Source organism: Typopeltis vanoorti, chromosome 10 (assembly GCF_054136105.1).
Source record: "Typopeltis vanoorti isolate ZY-2024b chromosome 10, IOZ_Tvanoo_1.0, whole genome shotgun sequence".
Lineage (NCBI taxonomy): Eukaryota > Metazoa > Arthropoda > Arachnida > Uropygi > Thelyphonidae > Typopeltis > Typopeltis vanoorti.
Window position 1 is genome coordinate 114,650,404 of NC_143558.1, and position 16,614 is coordinate 114,667,017.

Consider the following 16,614-nt stretch of genomic DNA (forward strand, 5'->3'; position numbering starts at 1 on the left):
CCGATGTAGCGATGAGATGTTGTAACAGACTCTGGCAGTTCAGTTGCAGGATATGAAGAAATGCATTACCAATTTAGACTTATGGGAACCAAATGAGTGATCATTATGGGTAACTTTAATTTTCCAAACATTGATTGGTTAGATGAGAAATCTCGTGATAAGAAAGAGGAATTTACTAAATTGTTGTGAGACAACTTTCTCAAGCAGCATGTGAGAGAAGGAACTTGAGGTCCATGAGTGTTGGATTTCCTCATAATGTCAGAAGGTGTCTCTGTCAAGAATATGACTATTTTACCACCAATTTGTGACATGTGATCATGCTGTACTTTCTAGGGAAGTATCTAATTGTATTGATGCTCTGATTAAAATAGGTTACATGCTGAACTACAAAGCTGGAAATTATGATCAACTTAGGAGAATACTATCTTTGGTCCCATGGTATCAGTTACTGAATGAGAAAAATGTCAGCAATGCATAGGAATCTTTGAAAAAGTGCTTAAATGATGTGGTATCTGAATGTATCCCTAGTGTTCCAAGAATAAATAGGTTGGGAGTGAAATGGATGTGCAACCTTATTAAGCAAGTGATCCACAAGAAGAAGATGATGTGGAAAGAATATTGTGAGAGGAGTTATGCATTAGGCCAGAAAAGTAATGAATATTGTGAGGAAAGCTAAATCGGAGTATGAAAAGAAATTGGCCAGGCAAGCTAAAGAATGAATGTGAAAGAATAACTATTGAATGCAGATGGTACACTAGTGTCGGAAACTAATGAGAGCTCACTTTGCTAAGATATATCAACAAGGTGTATGTATTACAGTGCTACTGGTACATCGGACGAAGAGTTACAGATTCATGAAAATGAAGTTGAAGAGTTTTTGCATAACCTGGATAAGAATTTATCAATGGGGACATATTGAATATCAGCCCATTCGATTTGATAAAGGAATGTTCAGCTGAATTGGCAAGGCCAGTTCACATGTTTGTATAACTTGAGTCAGCTCAGGAATGACACCATAGGAATGTATGAAAATTCCATTGTACAACGTACAAATTCCGTTGTAAAATTCCTCCACTTCTTCCTTTAGTAAACCCATGCTGCAGGGAGCAGCATGGGTTTACTAAAGGAAGGTAGTGATTTAGCAATTTGCTCATATTTTATAACAATGTTATCGCCGATTTGGATAAAGGGAATACACTATGATAATGGGGGTGCATAAGGGTCAAAGCTGTATAACTGAGAGGAGACCTCCACATAGCCTTTAAAGGAATGCAGAGAACCAACCAGGGTTTCTGACCTAATGTCCAATCCTCACCTTCTCATGGTGCAACCTGTGGGGTATCTACTGCGATACTGAACGAACGAGGATGGGCTGGCAATTTGGGATTTGGCCGACCAAACTGTATTCTTATTGGTTAAACCAAAATAAAAAATGATGGTACAACATGACAAAATTTCATGCCGGCTGGGTCGTCGCCCGGTTAAACAAGGCCCCCATTCTTTTCGCCAGAGAACCAGGGCGAACAGCAAAAAGTCAGCTACTGGAACAAATCTGAAAACACACCCCAACTCAACATCACTAGAGTTAAAGATCGGTACTATCAACATAAGAAGCCTGAATGGCAAAGAAATGGAGCTAGCTGAGGAATTAGATAAGTACCAGAATGACATAATAGAAGTGACTGAAACAAAAACTGGTGAGATCTTTCTGAGCAATAAATACAAAATGTTATATTCAAGCAATGACAATCAAGGAAAAGAAGGAGTAGCCATAGTATTCAACAGAAAATACGATGCTAATCTTCTTGAATGGCAGTCAGTCTCAAGTAGAGTAATGTGGGCAAATATGAGAATGGGGAACTGGACAATGAGACTTATTTGTGCCTATGGTCCCACAGGTTCTACTAAGGAAGAAGTGGAGGAATTTTTTGATGCTTTAGAAAAAGCAACTGACACAATGAAAAAAGAAAAGTTGGTCCTTGTTGGGGATCTAAATAGCAGAGTAGGAAATGATTGTGAGACATACAAAAATATTTTGGGAAAATTTGGAGAAAAGAGCAAAGCTAATACTAATGGCAAATATCTGCTGGATTTCTGCTCAGGACATAGTAATAACCAGTCCAACACCATGTTCCAACATAAAAATGTGCACAAATTCACATGGAGAGAAGAGGCAAGGAAAAAAATCTCATTGACTATGTTATTCTTGATAGTGATGTTTTCTCCCTGGTGCAGGACACCAGAGTGTACAGAGGATTTGAAATTGGAAGAGATCACTATTTAGTCTTGAGCAGGATAATATTGAAAAGAATAACATGTAAGAAAGTTTTAAAGCGAATAAAAGTTGAGCAGCTCTCAGATGTGAACTGTAGACTAAAATACACAAAGATTATTGAAGAAAAAATGAAAGCGTGAGAACAGGAATCAAACCTTGGAGATTCAGTGGCAAGCCCTGATTGATTCAGCTAAAGAGGCATGTGGTGAAGTTGTCTGCAAGGATAGAAAAATTAGAACTCCATGGTGGACACAGGAAGTTAAACAGGAAGCATATCATTCCTGGCAAATAAGTCAGCTTGTGCTCTTAGAGAATACAGAGACAAATGCAAGAATGCTAAACACTGTGTAAAACTAGCTAAACAAAAGTCATGGGAGGACTTTGGCAAGAATATAGAAAATAAATATCAAGAAGGTGGCAAAATATTCTGGAGGGTTGCTGAAGAAGCTTAGGAATGGAGGAAAGAGTGCTGTAAAAGGAGTTAGAGATGATAAAGGTGACATGAAAATGGAAGAAAAAGATATCCTTGAAGTATGGAGTAATTACTTTGAAAAACTGCTAAATGAAACAAGCAGTTATAGCACAGTGGTAAAAAACACTGACCAGGCATGCAGTCAGGAATACATATCCATACTTGAAATAGAAAAAGCCATCAAAGGCTTAAAATGTGGAAAGGCAGCAGTAGTAGATGATATTCGACCAGAAATGCTGAAGTATGGTGGTATAAAAGTCTTACAGTGGCTGCACTGCATTGTTCAGAAAGCCTGAATAGAGGGACGAATTCCCGATGATTGGAGTAGAGCTCTCATAGTACCCATATATAAAACGAGAAATAAAACTGAATGTGAGAATTACAGAGGTATTTCCCTACTAAGTGTTCCTGGTGAGATCTATGCAGGTATACTTGAGAAGAATTGTGGAAGAAAAGCTGGGCGAAGAACAAACTGGATTCCGGCCAAATAGAGGGCTGTCAGGATCAGATCTTCACTTTACGACAAATAGTGGGAATATAACAAACATCTCTATTTGAGTTTTGTCAAAGGCATATGACAAGGTGCCAAGAGAGAAGCTATTCAATACACTACAGTTATATGGTGTCAATCGGGCATTATATCAAGCAATATTTAGTCTTTATTTGAGTTGTAAGTCAGCAGTTAGAATTGAAGGAAGTACAGGAAGATGGTTTAATTTTAAATCTGGTGTGAGACAAGGATGTACATTATCCCCTCTGTTATTCATTATCTATATGGATCACATTATGAAGGTCAGCAATAAAAAGACAAAGACAATGAAAATAGGCAGAATCATTGAAAATGTCAACTGTGTTGTGAATGGAGAACCTGTGGAACAAGTAAAACATTAAAGCTACTTATGCACGATTTTTACTGAAGATGGTAAATTGACAATAGAATCAGCAAAGCTGGTATGGTGGGAAGTCAATTGAATAAATTCATATGGAATAAGAGAGAAATTAGTCAGAAAACTAAATTAGCTGTATACAAGACAGTGTTTAAACCAGTTTTAACTTATGGATCTGAGATCTGGGTCAGAAGTAAAACACTTGACCAAAGACTAGAGGTCGCAGATATGAGATCCTGAGAAAGATTACAGGCGTGAACAGATGGCATCAATGGCAATATCATATTAAAACGAGGATATTAGGAAAGAACTTGACATTGTCAGCATCCAGGAATGCGTTAGCAGAGCTAATCTCAGGTGGTATGGTCACTTAAACAGAATGGGTGAGGAAAGATTAGCAAAACAAGTGTTCTCTGCCAGGTATGAAAAAGTTGGCAGGAAAACGACCCAGAGGAACACCAAGATATATTGGATTGATACGGTACAAAGTGCCTTAGACGATAGAAATATAAGATCTGATAATGTTGGAGTCTTGACAAGTAACAGACTGATTTGGAGGAAAATTGTAGATAGGAAGTTAGTAATGATGTAATTTTTTCATGTGGTACTATCATATCCTGTACACCCCTTGAGGGTACATAGCAGGAATTTGATGATGATGACTATGATAATATAGGATTTTTCTAAGGCATTTGAATATAAACTCTTCACTTGGATCAGAGGATGGTTGACAGACAGATATCAAAAAAGTGGTATAAGTGGGCAAATCTGCCAGATTTAAGGTGATCAGTGGTGTTCCGTCCTAGGCATTTGAATATAAACTCTTCACTTGGATCAGAGGATGGTTGACAGACAGATATCAAAAAAGTGGTATACAGTGGGCAAATCTGCCAGATTTAAGGTGATCAGTGGTGTTCTGTCCTTGGGCCGTTATTGTTCAATCTATACATTAATGACATCAGGCAGGGTCTAATATCAGATGTGCAACTGTTTGCCGATGATGCAAAAATAAGCAGGATAACCAGGGATGCCACTGATATTCAGCACTTACAAAAATGGCTGCCAGTTTAATGTTATGAATTTTGGCATGGTTAGTTCACAGTCAAGAAAGGGGTAAGAGCTAGGTTTTTCTCTCATAGAGCAGCGAGTGAGTGGAATAGTTTGCCTTTAGGGATAGTGAGTGCATCTAGTGTGAATGAATTTAAGGGAAGGTATGACGGCTGGTTAGGGTGACTTATAGCCTCCCTGGAGGTCTCCAATAATAATAACAAATTGTCTACTGAGAAGTGGGTTACAAATTCCCTACCTGCACTTTATGTACAACATTGAAAAGAACATTAGTCATTTATCTAGTTACTGATGAGGCTAACAGACTTAATGTTGAAGTCAAAGTCCCACCATTCTAATTGAAGGCTGCCCTGCAGTCCTTAAAACGCAATAACTGCAATTGACTCACCACTTTCACCTCACCTAGCTAACTTTTTCCTGGAAAAGAGGGAGAGATTACACAAAACTTTTGCTGCACTACATAAAAATCCATTCATTTTAACAAAATATCAAATTTACACTGGAAAAATAATCATAAGGAGATATTTCTTTTCTCAACATGCATATCAAACAAGAACCTAATGGATCACTTTCTACCAAAAAACCTATTTTTGCAGGAACACTACGTTCATAACACATCTGCCATCATCCAGTGTAAAATGCTTAATATCTAGAGCACACAAAATTTGTTACTTCAAAGAATCACTCAATAAGAACAGAAACCATCAAAGAAACAACATTAACTAAAAGGCTATAACCAAAGAACAGCATAAAAAATAATTAACAATTCTTTTATACAGCATCCAAGGCAAGAAGAATTCCACAGAACTCCTATGCCTTATATCAAAGGTTATAAGAGAAAAAAATGAAAAAAATAACTATATCAGTGGCGTTGGGTGTGCTGTCATGTGGGTTATACAACACAAGCTACAAATTTCACATCGATTTGACCGTATGAATGGGTGTGCGTCTGCAGAAAATTTTCCAGAGGGTGGGGAAAAGTTGGAGACAAATAATTACATCAATAAACGTCTTTTAGCATTTTTTGATGTAATTATTTATCGATGTAAACTATAAATATACATTATTTTCATTTTAATGATCTTTAATTCTTGAGGAAAAAAAATTATTCAGAATTAATACAGTTTTAGCACACTTTCATATATAAAAAAATTGACCAGCATATTTTATTAAAAAATCAACTAATTAATTAATCCCTAAATTAAATTATTTCAGTTTAAAATCATAAAACTAACAAGTAAAATAATATTAAATTACCCTTTAAAAATGTATTTTTCTGTTTAAATTTGTTTCACTATAAATTTACACTTCATCAGTGACTTCACAGAAGGCAAACAAACTGGTCTCACTGTTCACGAATCAGAAAAAGATGAACCAAAAACAGGGACACGTGTTTTATTGCTGCAATAAAACACTATTTCTATGGCTACCCCACCATGGGTCGAAACAGGCCAACTCAAAATTTTAAGAGAGACAAAGCTTACATACACTAGTGGCCAAAATTGTGGAAACCTTTTGGAAAAAGTGTATTTCTGAGGTTTGATGCTTGTAATACCATAAAATTATACATCAATGGAAAGATAATTTAATCAAGAATGTAATGCAATAACTTTTATGAAGGATTTTTTTTTATTAGAACAGCAGTTATAAAGAAGAAAAGTGAAACACAAAAAAAATGAGATATACAAAAATTCTCACAATGCGAGTTAATACTTAGTTGGGTAACCTTTAGCGTTAATTACGGCCTTACAATGCCTTCCCATGGAGTGAAACCAAGATTGAATTATTGCTTCTATTAATTGGGTTTTATTGGTGGGTTGCTTCTGACTAACAAGTTTATTTAGTCGGCTCCATAGATTTTCGACTGAGTTAAGGTCTGGGCTATTTCCAGGCCATTCCAGCAGGGAATATGATTATTTTGAAACCACTTTTTGCGCACAGCAGCAACATCACATGGAGCTGAATCCTGTTGAAATATAAATGCTTCATTATCTTGGAAAAGATCATGTGTGGAAGGCTTCAGTTTGGGCATTTATATTCTCATTAATCACGCAAATTCTGCCCACACCTTTTGATGTCATACAACCCCAGATCATAACACCAAGTGGGTGTTTCACGGTAAGTGTAATGCAATCAGGATGCAAATTTTCTCCCATCACTACCAAACAGGGAGATTTTGGTCTCATCCCTCCAAATAACACTGTCCAGTTAACATGGGTTTTAGCCTGGTTTAATCTTTTCAACCTTTATTTGAGAGATAAAAATGGCAGAATTCTAGCATTTAGACCAAATTCCTGAAGTCTGCGCCAAACGGTCCTTGCACTCAACTTCATATTGTATTGTGCCATTTCATCTTGTATACACCCAGATGATTTTCTTCTGTCACGTAGGCACAGTCTCCCAATTCTTCTGTCATCACTTGCTATTGTGCACCTTTTCCTACCTTTACCAGTCTGGTTTTGTAGTGACTGAGTCTTCTTATATCTCTTCAAAAATTTAGAAATGCCACCTTTAGTTAAGTTTCCACCAATTTCTTCATAACTGTAGCCTTATTCACTTAATAGTACTATTTTACATCGCTTTCTGGGTGATGACCAGTCAACTCTTTGCACCATTTCTTTAATTTTATTACGTTTTACAAGCTCACTAAATGAAAGAACACACACACACACACACACACACACACACACAAAAAAAAAACAACAACTTGACAGCAATCACATAACACACTGACAAATGTCCTCCTCTCAGATCCAATACATGACATCAATAGCTGAATCCTACTGTGACCTTATTGGCTCATTGCCAAAACAAGATGACACCTGATTGGCTCTCTAAACACTCATGCTCATTGGCTACATTCAAATGAAGAAAAGCTACTTCATATCAACCTAAGCAAGTTGTGCTTCTTTTTTCTGGTTATTTGGCTATAACGTTTCATAGAGTACAGATAATTGAACAAACTTTGTTGCATTACATTCTTCTTGATTAAATTGTCTTTCCAATGATATATAATTTTATATTATTATGAGCCATCAAACCTCAAAAATACACTTTTCCCGAAAGGTTTCCACAATTTTGGCCACTAGTGTATAAGATTACATATCTCAATCACTTTTACGATTATAACTTGTGGAATTTTTTACTTGAGCCCAAGGAGAGTTCCCCTTTTGCTCCCATGACCATATGATTGCATTTTTATTGATGTATGAAAGTTTTGAGAGTGCATAGCGTATCAGCGTTTATCTTAATTGGTCCAATGCAATTAATTGCAGGATAACTTTGAATACTTCTGCATAGAGTGTGGGAACAATCTGCTGGTTTTAAGATTTATTATAAAACAACAATGAAGGAGAATGCTATAGTTGGTTGGTATATTTGAAATACTCAAAGATGAAAATATGTGAACCATCATTTATAAGATGTTAGAATAGGAAATGAAAAGAAAGAATAAGTGTGAGTAGAAATACTTTCAATAATGGTAAACAAATTATTAATAATTAACATTTGTGGTTAATAATTAAGAGAATAGAAGGAATAAATATTGTTTTTGATGGAGCAGCAATGTATATTTTTTGCTCCATTTTCCAAGAAATTTCTTTTGTTTACTGAGACTCAGTACACATAACATCCGGTCATTATTGGAATTATACACACATTTTCGAGAATCCTACATTCATCAGTTTTTTTTTTTTTAGTATCAGCGGTTCTTCTGTCTTATCAATCTCACATATGCTGGTATTTTGTTGTAGATCAACAACGTCTTATAATACACAGAATATTCATTTTTATTCAAGAGTAGATTTTTTTTTTTTACTGTCTGTTGTTTCTGAAGACAAGAATAAAAATGTCTCTATACCATTAAAAAACTTTGCAACCTCAACAGATGCTATACTACATACCAAGAGAAACATTTAGTTTTTTTCTCCACTTTCAAATTTTCATTCTCAAACAACTGTTATACATGTTTTCAGTTCCAGAAAAGCGCAGAAAAGTGCCTTCTTCACGAAGCACTAATGCTTTATTACTCTTGTGAAGAGGACAATGAAGCATTAGTACAGTATATTGTGTTCAATTTTAGGAATTGTATGAAGTGTGCAAACAATTTGGGGAGTCTTTAATGGGAATAAATACAAAAATATAATATGGGTGATACTGATATTTCGTGGATGAGCACCGATATATATAAACTTATCACACCTTCAAGCCCATCAAACCAAATTCATCAACTGTTACTATCTACAAAGGACATAATATCAATGATGCTGCTTGGTGAATACAAAGCATCATGTTTGTGCAACCTTACTACAGACAAAAGGAAGATCAGAACTGAACATGAATATCATATCCAGTATCAAACCTCTCCATGTTCCTGACACAACATGGAATTGAAAACACCAACCAGAGGATCCACCAAACTATTACCCAGATCTATGTATAAATATGAACATTTATTCAAAGTGCTAAAGCCCTACTTCATCAACTGAACTTTAATATAATGACTAGTTTTCCACCGCTAATTTCTTGGAAATTGTAATCTTCAGTTAATTTAAGCCCAATATTCTCTGATCTTAACTAACAAGTGACTGCATGTATAGGGGATTCTGATGTAATGCGCTCTACCGTTTCTTTTCTTTCTTTTTTTTTTTTTTTTTTTTAACTCACCACTGTTTTCTGCTTACACTACTGACAATATCTTATGATATACAAGATGTACAAATATTTCATGTGTGCTTTTATAGTTACTTAATGGCTATAGTTTTTCCTGTCTTTGCACTTCAACACTCTCAAGATACTTAATTCTGAATCCATTGAAATGCAGTCCATCAGCCAAATTCATTCCACAATTTGCACATTTACCGACTATCTCAACTAGCCTAAATTTATCAGTGTGGTAGCCAATTTATACTCTTTATTCCCTTGCTCTTCTTTTTTTGCTTTTTTGAGTAACTCTTTCACCTTCTCTCATAAAATATCTATATCTAGTGGCATTAGCTTTCAAATTATATCTATATTTCTTAAATTTCACATCTAAAAGATTCTTAAAGAAACTTAAGAATAGCATATACATATCCAGGTTCAAATCCTTAAAGGATGCAAAGATTGTTTCATGAAAGCATTTCAACTTTGTGTATTAGCTGGTCAATGGAGGTGCAAAGTTTTTCATGCCATAAAACAAACTAGATAGAAAATACATGCACTATACAGATATAGCGACCAGTAGATAGGATTAAGTTCTCTATCATAGAATTAAGTTTCTATGAAGCCAAGACATTTTAACATGATAGGTCAAAGAACTATAAACTGAATCTAGATTGATTGATTTATTCAGGAGAATTTAAAGAGTGAATGCAGAACAGCAGAATTTAAGACTGATCAAAATTTATCTAAGGTAAGCAAGCAGTTATTTATGAATTTTACTATATGAGAAATCTGATAGTTACCTGAGAAAGTAAAAGATTTAACAAACCCTTAAGTTGACACAACTTCCCATAGGTTTCATCTCTAGTAATAAAAAGGTCTTTCATTGGATCAAGAAGCTGGTATATTTCTGGATGCTGTAATCAATTAGCATATTTATTATATAAATTTAATTATGAAAGCTTTATTACAAATGACAAAAAGATATCAAAATTACAATATATGATTAATATTTCCTTTAAAAAAAGGATGAATTATCTTTCCTTGAAAATAATTTTAATTTTCCTCAAGGAATTGCCTGTGTAAAAAAAATACTGTATGACAGCAAATCACACTGGAATAAACAGTATAATATATTTCATTTGAGATCCCTATTACAATATCATATATAATTTTCTGGTATATACTAGATGATATGAGAGTCAAACACAATAATTCATTTCTAGTTCTTAAAATTCAGAAATAAACTACATAATGAATCTATTATTTGTCTGGTCTCTATTCTGCGTCAACAATATTGTATTTATCATTCAACTCCCATATGTTTAGGTGTGGCTTATAAGTGATAATACACAATCTTAAATAAGTAATGTTTACAGACTCTTGAATATTTCTGATATCTTTGTTTCAAATATGGTTCTGTCATTCATGTTATCCATTTCACTCCTATAATTTTCATAGAAACTCTCACATCTGAGGTTTCTAGTCTTCAAGCAAATTACTTCTAACCTACGTCTCTAATCTATATGTTAAAACTAATTTGAACAGTGTTTTGTATACTCATAGCTTGATCTTTCAATTTCTCTCTTATTCCAGACATTTATTCATCTGGCTTCCTATTGTATCTTTCTTATATATTCGATTATCTGTTTCTTTATTTAATTTGCCAACTAAAAATGTTTGCCTAAATAGCTAAAATGTGTAATTAGTTCAACAGATTTACTAATAATAAGGAACGTAGACTTTTTTTTATTTCATTGCTTTATTTTTATTTTATTTCTGATTTTCAGACCAAAAACTATAATTACAGTTATTAAATATCGCTAAAGACTCCTAAGAGGATAACAACCAACTAAGCTTAATATCAGCTATATGAACATCAGGTTTACTACTTTTAACAATGCAACTAAAAACCTGACCATAGAACTCATGCTATTTCAGACTGGGTGTGTATATACACACACACACACACGCATACATATATATATATTGGTTAGGATTTAGGAACACAAAATAGTGCCAAGCATCTGCTTTACATACCCTCCTCCCAGAAAGCCGTCACTCAGTTATAGCTGCCTACTCCCTTGGGAAATAAAAGGCATTAGAACATTTATTTAATGCTCCTATATGTTGGGATCTGTTTCCTATTCTACTCTTTAGTTCTTAAAAAAAAACAGATTTTCCTTTTTACTGGCTACCCCTCTCTAATTACTTGAAAATTTACTCTACTTCTTCCCTGTAAATATAGTCAAAATAAGTTAATTCCACAATATTGAATTGGCCCACATCAATTTACCTGATATCCTATTCAAGAAGATCCTGTTTAGTTATCGATACTACAGCTTTTCTCTGAATTTAAATAAATCATGTAAACACGGGTTTCTGTGGTTAAGCAGTTCTGTAGGTAGTTTTCGGTATTGAGACCACATATTAATATAAAGAGTTTATTAAAAATAAACAATTAAAAAACCCGACAAGTTTTGTGCATCATAAGACTTACATCATCTGAGTTAATGATACATAAAAGTTTTACACAACGAAAGCTTATTGACAATTAATTACATATTAGATGTTTTTAATAACTCCACAACTGTTAAATAATTGAGAAACCAGAATACAAATGCTTAGGATCCCTGCATAGTGCAATAAAAATCAAGGCTTGATTTTACATCAAGTGTGGTCTGCTTTCATCAAAAATTTAACTGCCACAGACCTAGGATATGGCACAGAACATGACAACTAGAAATGGTCCAGCATGCATACAGTTGTGAAGTTATTAAAAACATCTAATATGTGTAATTAATTGTTAATAAGCTTTTGTTGTGTAAAACTTATGTATCATTACCCCTGATGATGCACGAAACTTGTCGGGTTTTTTAATTGTTTATTTTAAATAAACTCTTTATATTAAATAAATCATGTATATTCCCTAAATCAAGCATGGTGTATAATTATTTAAGAGGCTTTCATATGTTTTGGTCTTCTATTTTCAATTTTATTGAGGATGTTTAAGGTTGACTTTTCATTGGCACCTGAATATCACATAGGTCAGCCAAATGTACAATGCAATTTAGTTTGCTAAATCCAAAACTGCTAGCTATCCTCATTTATTCAACATCCATCCTGTTACTGATAACCAGTGGATATTGAGCAACAGGATGCACAATGGGACATTAATATGGTAGGTATTTCTGAAATAAATTTTGACACAAGTTTAACATTTTTGTATTGTTTTCAAAAAACTGGGTTTAAATAACTTCACAGTGATATCTGTAATAAATACTCAAGGAAATAGAGCATTTTTTTTTTTTTATCATCATAGGCTTTCAGTGAACTCATCAACAATATGCTTGACTGGATATAAAAAAAAAAAAAAAAAAAACCCTTCTTACTGCATGATCTGATACACAATACTGATATACTTCTCATCCAATGTTCCCAAAGGAGAGGAATATAATTAGTGGGAGAACCACTGCTTATCATTAGGAGGAAAAATTGAAGAAAACTTATCCCAGTCTGATTTCAGCTTTGGCGGTAATATATGAATGCTATCTTTATTATTCGATATTCTTAACCTTCCTTACTAGTGACATCATGCAATTAAATTCACAACTGACTTAGAAATAATTAACTTTCCTTCTGAAATATTAACAGAAGATGGTATTCCTATTAGGAGTTTATTTATAAAAATCAAATCATACATATATCTTCCCTGCAATTCCTTTCAACCTCTTCGCCAAAAGTACAATGTCATTAATGATTTATCATTTTAATAGTGCAAGGGGTAGCATAGTTCATATTGCACCATACCAAAGAGTTTTAACAGTATATAAGGATAAGACGATCACAAACATCCATGTCTGCAGTGGGATTTCAACCTCTGACTTATTGGATGAAGCACGAGTACACTAAACACTTGACCAACCAAGGCTAGCTGTGATGTCATTAATGAACTCTCTGTATTATGATAATGAAGATGGACAAATGAACCAAAGAAATAATTAATTAAAAGCATGAACCAAAACTTGGTGTAAAAACCTGAAGAAAACGTTGACTGATTCGGATAAGGAGCCAAGTGGTGAAGTTATTAAAAAGTAGCAAAATGTTAGAATACTGAAAAACCTACTTAGAAATGGAGGAAAGACTACTGCAAAATGAATCAGAGATGATAAAAGCAGCATACAAACTGAGATATTCTATATGTTTAGGATTATTTCTTTGAAAGATTGTTAAATGAAACAGGAAGGGACAGAATAGTAGTAGAAAATATTCAAGAGGAATGCAGTCAGGAGTACATATCAATACTTGAGATAGGAAAAAATAATCAAAAACCTGAAATGTGGAAAGTCAACTGGAAGAGATTCTTGACTAGAATTGCTGAAATAAGAAGACAAAGTATAAAACTTTTACAGTGGCTATACTGTAACTCACAATGCCTGGTCAGAGGAGCACATTCCAGATGACTGGAACAGAGCTCTCGTTGTGCTCTTCTATAAAAAATGGAAATAAATGATTGAGAATTACAGAGAAATTTCTCTACTGAGTGTTCCGGGTAAGATTTATACAAGCATACTTGAGAAAAATTCTGAAAGAGAAACCTGCAGAAGAACAAGCTGGGTTTAGGCCAAATAAGGGTTACTGTAATCAGATTTTCATTTTACAACAACAACAACAAAAAAAAAAGTTGAGAAATAGGAAGATAACATGCATCTGTATTCAAGTTTTTGTAGATCCAGAAAAGAAATGCGACAAGGTGACCAGAAGAAAACTGTTGAAAGCACTAAAATTATATTGTGTAAAAGGGACATTATATAGAGTAATACAACAGTTTAAGTCAGCTGTTGGAGTTGAAGGATATGAAGATGGCTTTAAGTAAAAATGACAAGGATGCACACTATCTCTACTGTTATCTATATGAATTTCATGATGAAGAAAATTATTAAATCTCACATCAAAACTGGAGATGTTAATCTCATTTCATTATTTTATGCAGATAACATAATACTAAACAACTTTAATGCAACTGAGTAAGTGCTATAACAAATTCTGTAAGAAAATCAGCAGTAAAAAGATAAAGACTGAAAATATGCAGGAATACAACAAACCTAAGGAACAAATAAAATATTTCAGCAATTTAGGCAATTTTCAGTGAAGATACAAACTAAATAACAAAATAAACAAAGTATGCTGGGAAGTCAAGTGAATACATTTATATGAAATAAGAGAGAAATCAGTCAAAACACTGAATTACCTCTATACAAGATAGTGTCAAACTATTTTTCATTTATGGATTTGAGTTAGAATTAAAACTGTTGAGCAGAGAAAAGACTAGACCAAAGATATAAGAGATCTGACAAAAGTTATCACCATAGTGAAGAGATGTCATCAATCATAATCAAAATGATAAATATTTTCACATTGTTAGCATTCAGAAATGTGTGAGCAGAGCTAATCTCAGGTGGCATCACTTAAAAAGAATGAGAGAGGAGAGATTAGCAAAACAGGTGTTCGATGCCAGGATAACAGGAAAAGAACCAGAAGAAGACAAAGATCTAGATGGACTGATGCAGTTAGAAGTTCCTTAGAAAATTGAAATGTAAGTTCTGGCAACATTAGAATCCTGAAAGATAATGTGTTAATTATGAGATAAACTGTCCATAGGATGTTAGTCATAATATGAACTACTACATCCGTCATCATCACCTCTGATATCCTCTTCCTCTCAAAAAGAGCATTTTTTCTTTAAGTAATACCAAAGTGTTTATAAAAAATTTGAGCTTCATGACTTCATTCAGCTTAACTTATTTAGACATTGATCAAACTAGACAAGGTTATAAAATTCAGTTAAGAACACTGTAGTGATCAAACACACAATAACTAATCTGGTTAGCAGCTGCAGTGACTTACTCCACAAAGGAACAGCATATATAAAGGAGTCCATATATTTGCTTAGCACCTGTTGTAGAATGTTGGATTCAAATATGATGAAACTGGTCTCGTAAGTGTTTTATCTATAATAAATTATGAACAATTTATTCTCTTTCTAAAAACTTGGTTTTAATCCTTTTTCCAAAGAAAGTAAACAGACAAGTAAGTCAAGTTTGTGCCTGAACAGGGTTCAGGTCTGAGGCAAACTCATGGTAAAAGTGGAGTAAGCTCTGATCACTTTTCCTTAGTATCTCCCTTAATGCAAAGCACATCCCCTTGTAGAGACGTATGATGCTATGCATTAAAGGAAGGGGCCACTATCCATACCGGTTTCAACCTTTTTTGAGGTCTCGTCAGTGGGAGCCAGACCCAGAGACAAGACCTGAAAAAAAAAAAAAAAAAAAAGATTGAAACCAGTCTGGGTAGTGGTCCCTTCCTTTAATGCATAGAATCATACATCTCCACAAGGGGATGTGCTTTGCATTAAGGGAGATACTAAGGGAAAGCGATCAGAGCTTACTCCACCTTTACCATGAGTTGCCTCAGACCTGAACCATGTTCAGGTGCAAACTTGACTTACTTGGGAAAAAGGATTAAAACCAAGTTTATAAAATTACTTGGTATCTTTAACATATAATATACCCAAGGTAAAAAATTTTCTACATTATTCTCTTTCTGTAAATCTATCTTTAGTGCATTTGATCAATTATAATTCTTGTAGAAGTTTCCCATATATTTCTTGTTTTTTCACATGAAGATGGTATCAGCTATGATAAACATGTCAGTCACATCAGTTAAAATGTGAAGAAATATTAAAGCATTTTATCCTTCACTGCAAGGCACAACTGTAATTGTTTCATCACATAATTTTGAATTTGGAAATAGTTCTGCATTATGACTACTGACTCAATTATATCAAACTTGCATGTACTGAACCAAATGTTTGGCCTCCAAAGTTTTTTTTTTAAACAGTATTCCCCCCCCCCCCACCCCTTACTCCTTTTTTCAGTAGCTTGCTGATGAGAACTGGCTGTATAGTGAAAGACAGAAATAAAAATGGCTTGTTTAATTGCAGAATTACTTGAAAATAACAAGAAAAAAGATTATTTTTAGCATACCTTTCTCATGTATTGGATATGTATGGTCTGAACTGCCTTTATCCATTTTACACATGTACCACTTAGAAGAAGAAAGAAAGAAACCCATATATAAATCATGTTCACAATGATATATTACTGAAGAAAATTAAACTATATCAATGTTATATAAAGAAGAACAATGAAATTTTTTAACTAAATCAATCATCTAAATAAAACACTAAACTTATTCTTTTAAATTCAAAC

At 33.9% G+C, this 16,614-nt stretch overlaps 1 protein-coding gene across 1 annotated transcript in view; it reads right to left on the reverse strand.

Moving 5' to 3' along the window:
- The window catches only part of LOC150102718 (uncharacterized), an 89,314-nt gene that overhangs the window by 10,480 nt on the left and 62,220 nt on the right, over positions 1–16,614 (reverse strand). Inside the window, exons 7-8 of the mRNA XM_090399406.1 lie at positions 16,390–16,450; positions 10,147–10,260 (exon numbers count right to left, since the gene is read on the reverse strand). Of these exons, the coding sequence (XP_090255532.1) occupies positions 10,147–10,260; positions 16,390–16,450 (175 nt within the window). The remainder of the gene's footprint in view (positions 1–10,146; positions 10,261–16,389; positions 16,451–16,614) is intronic.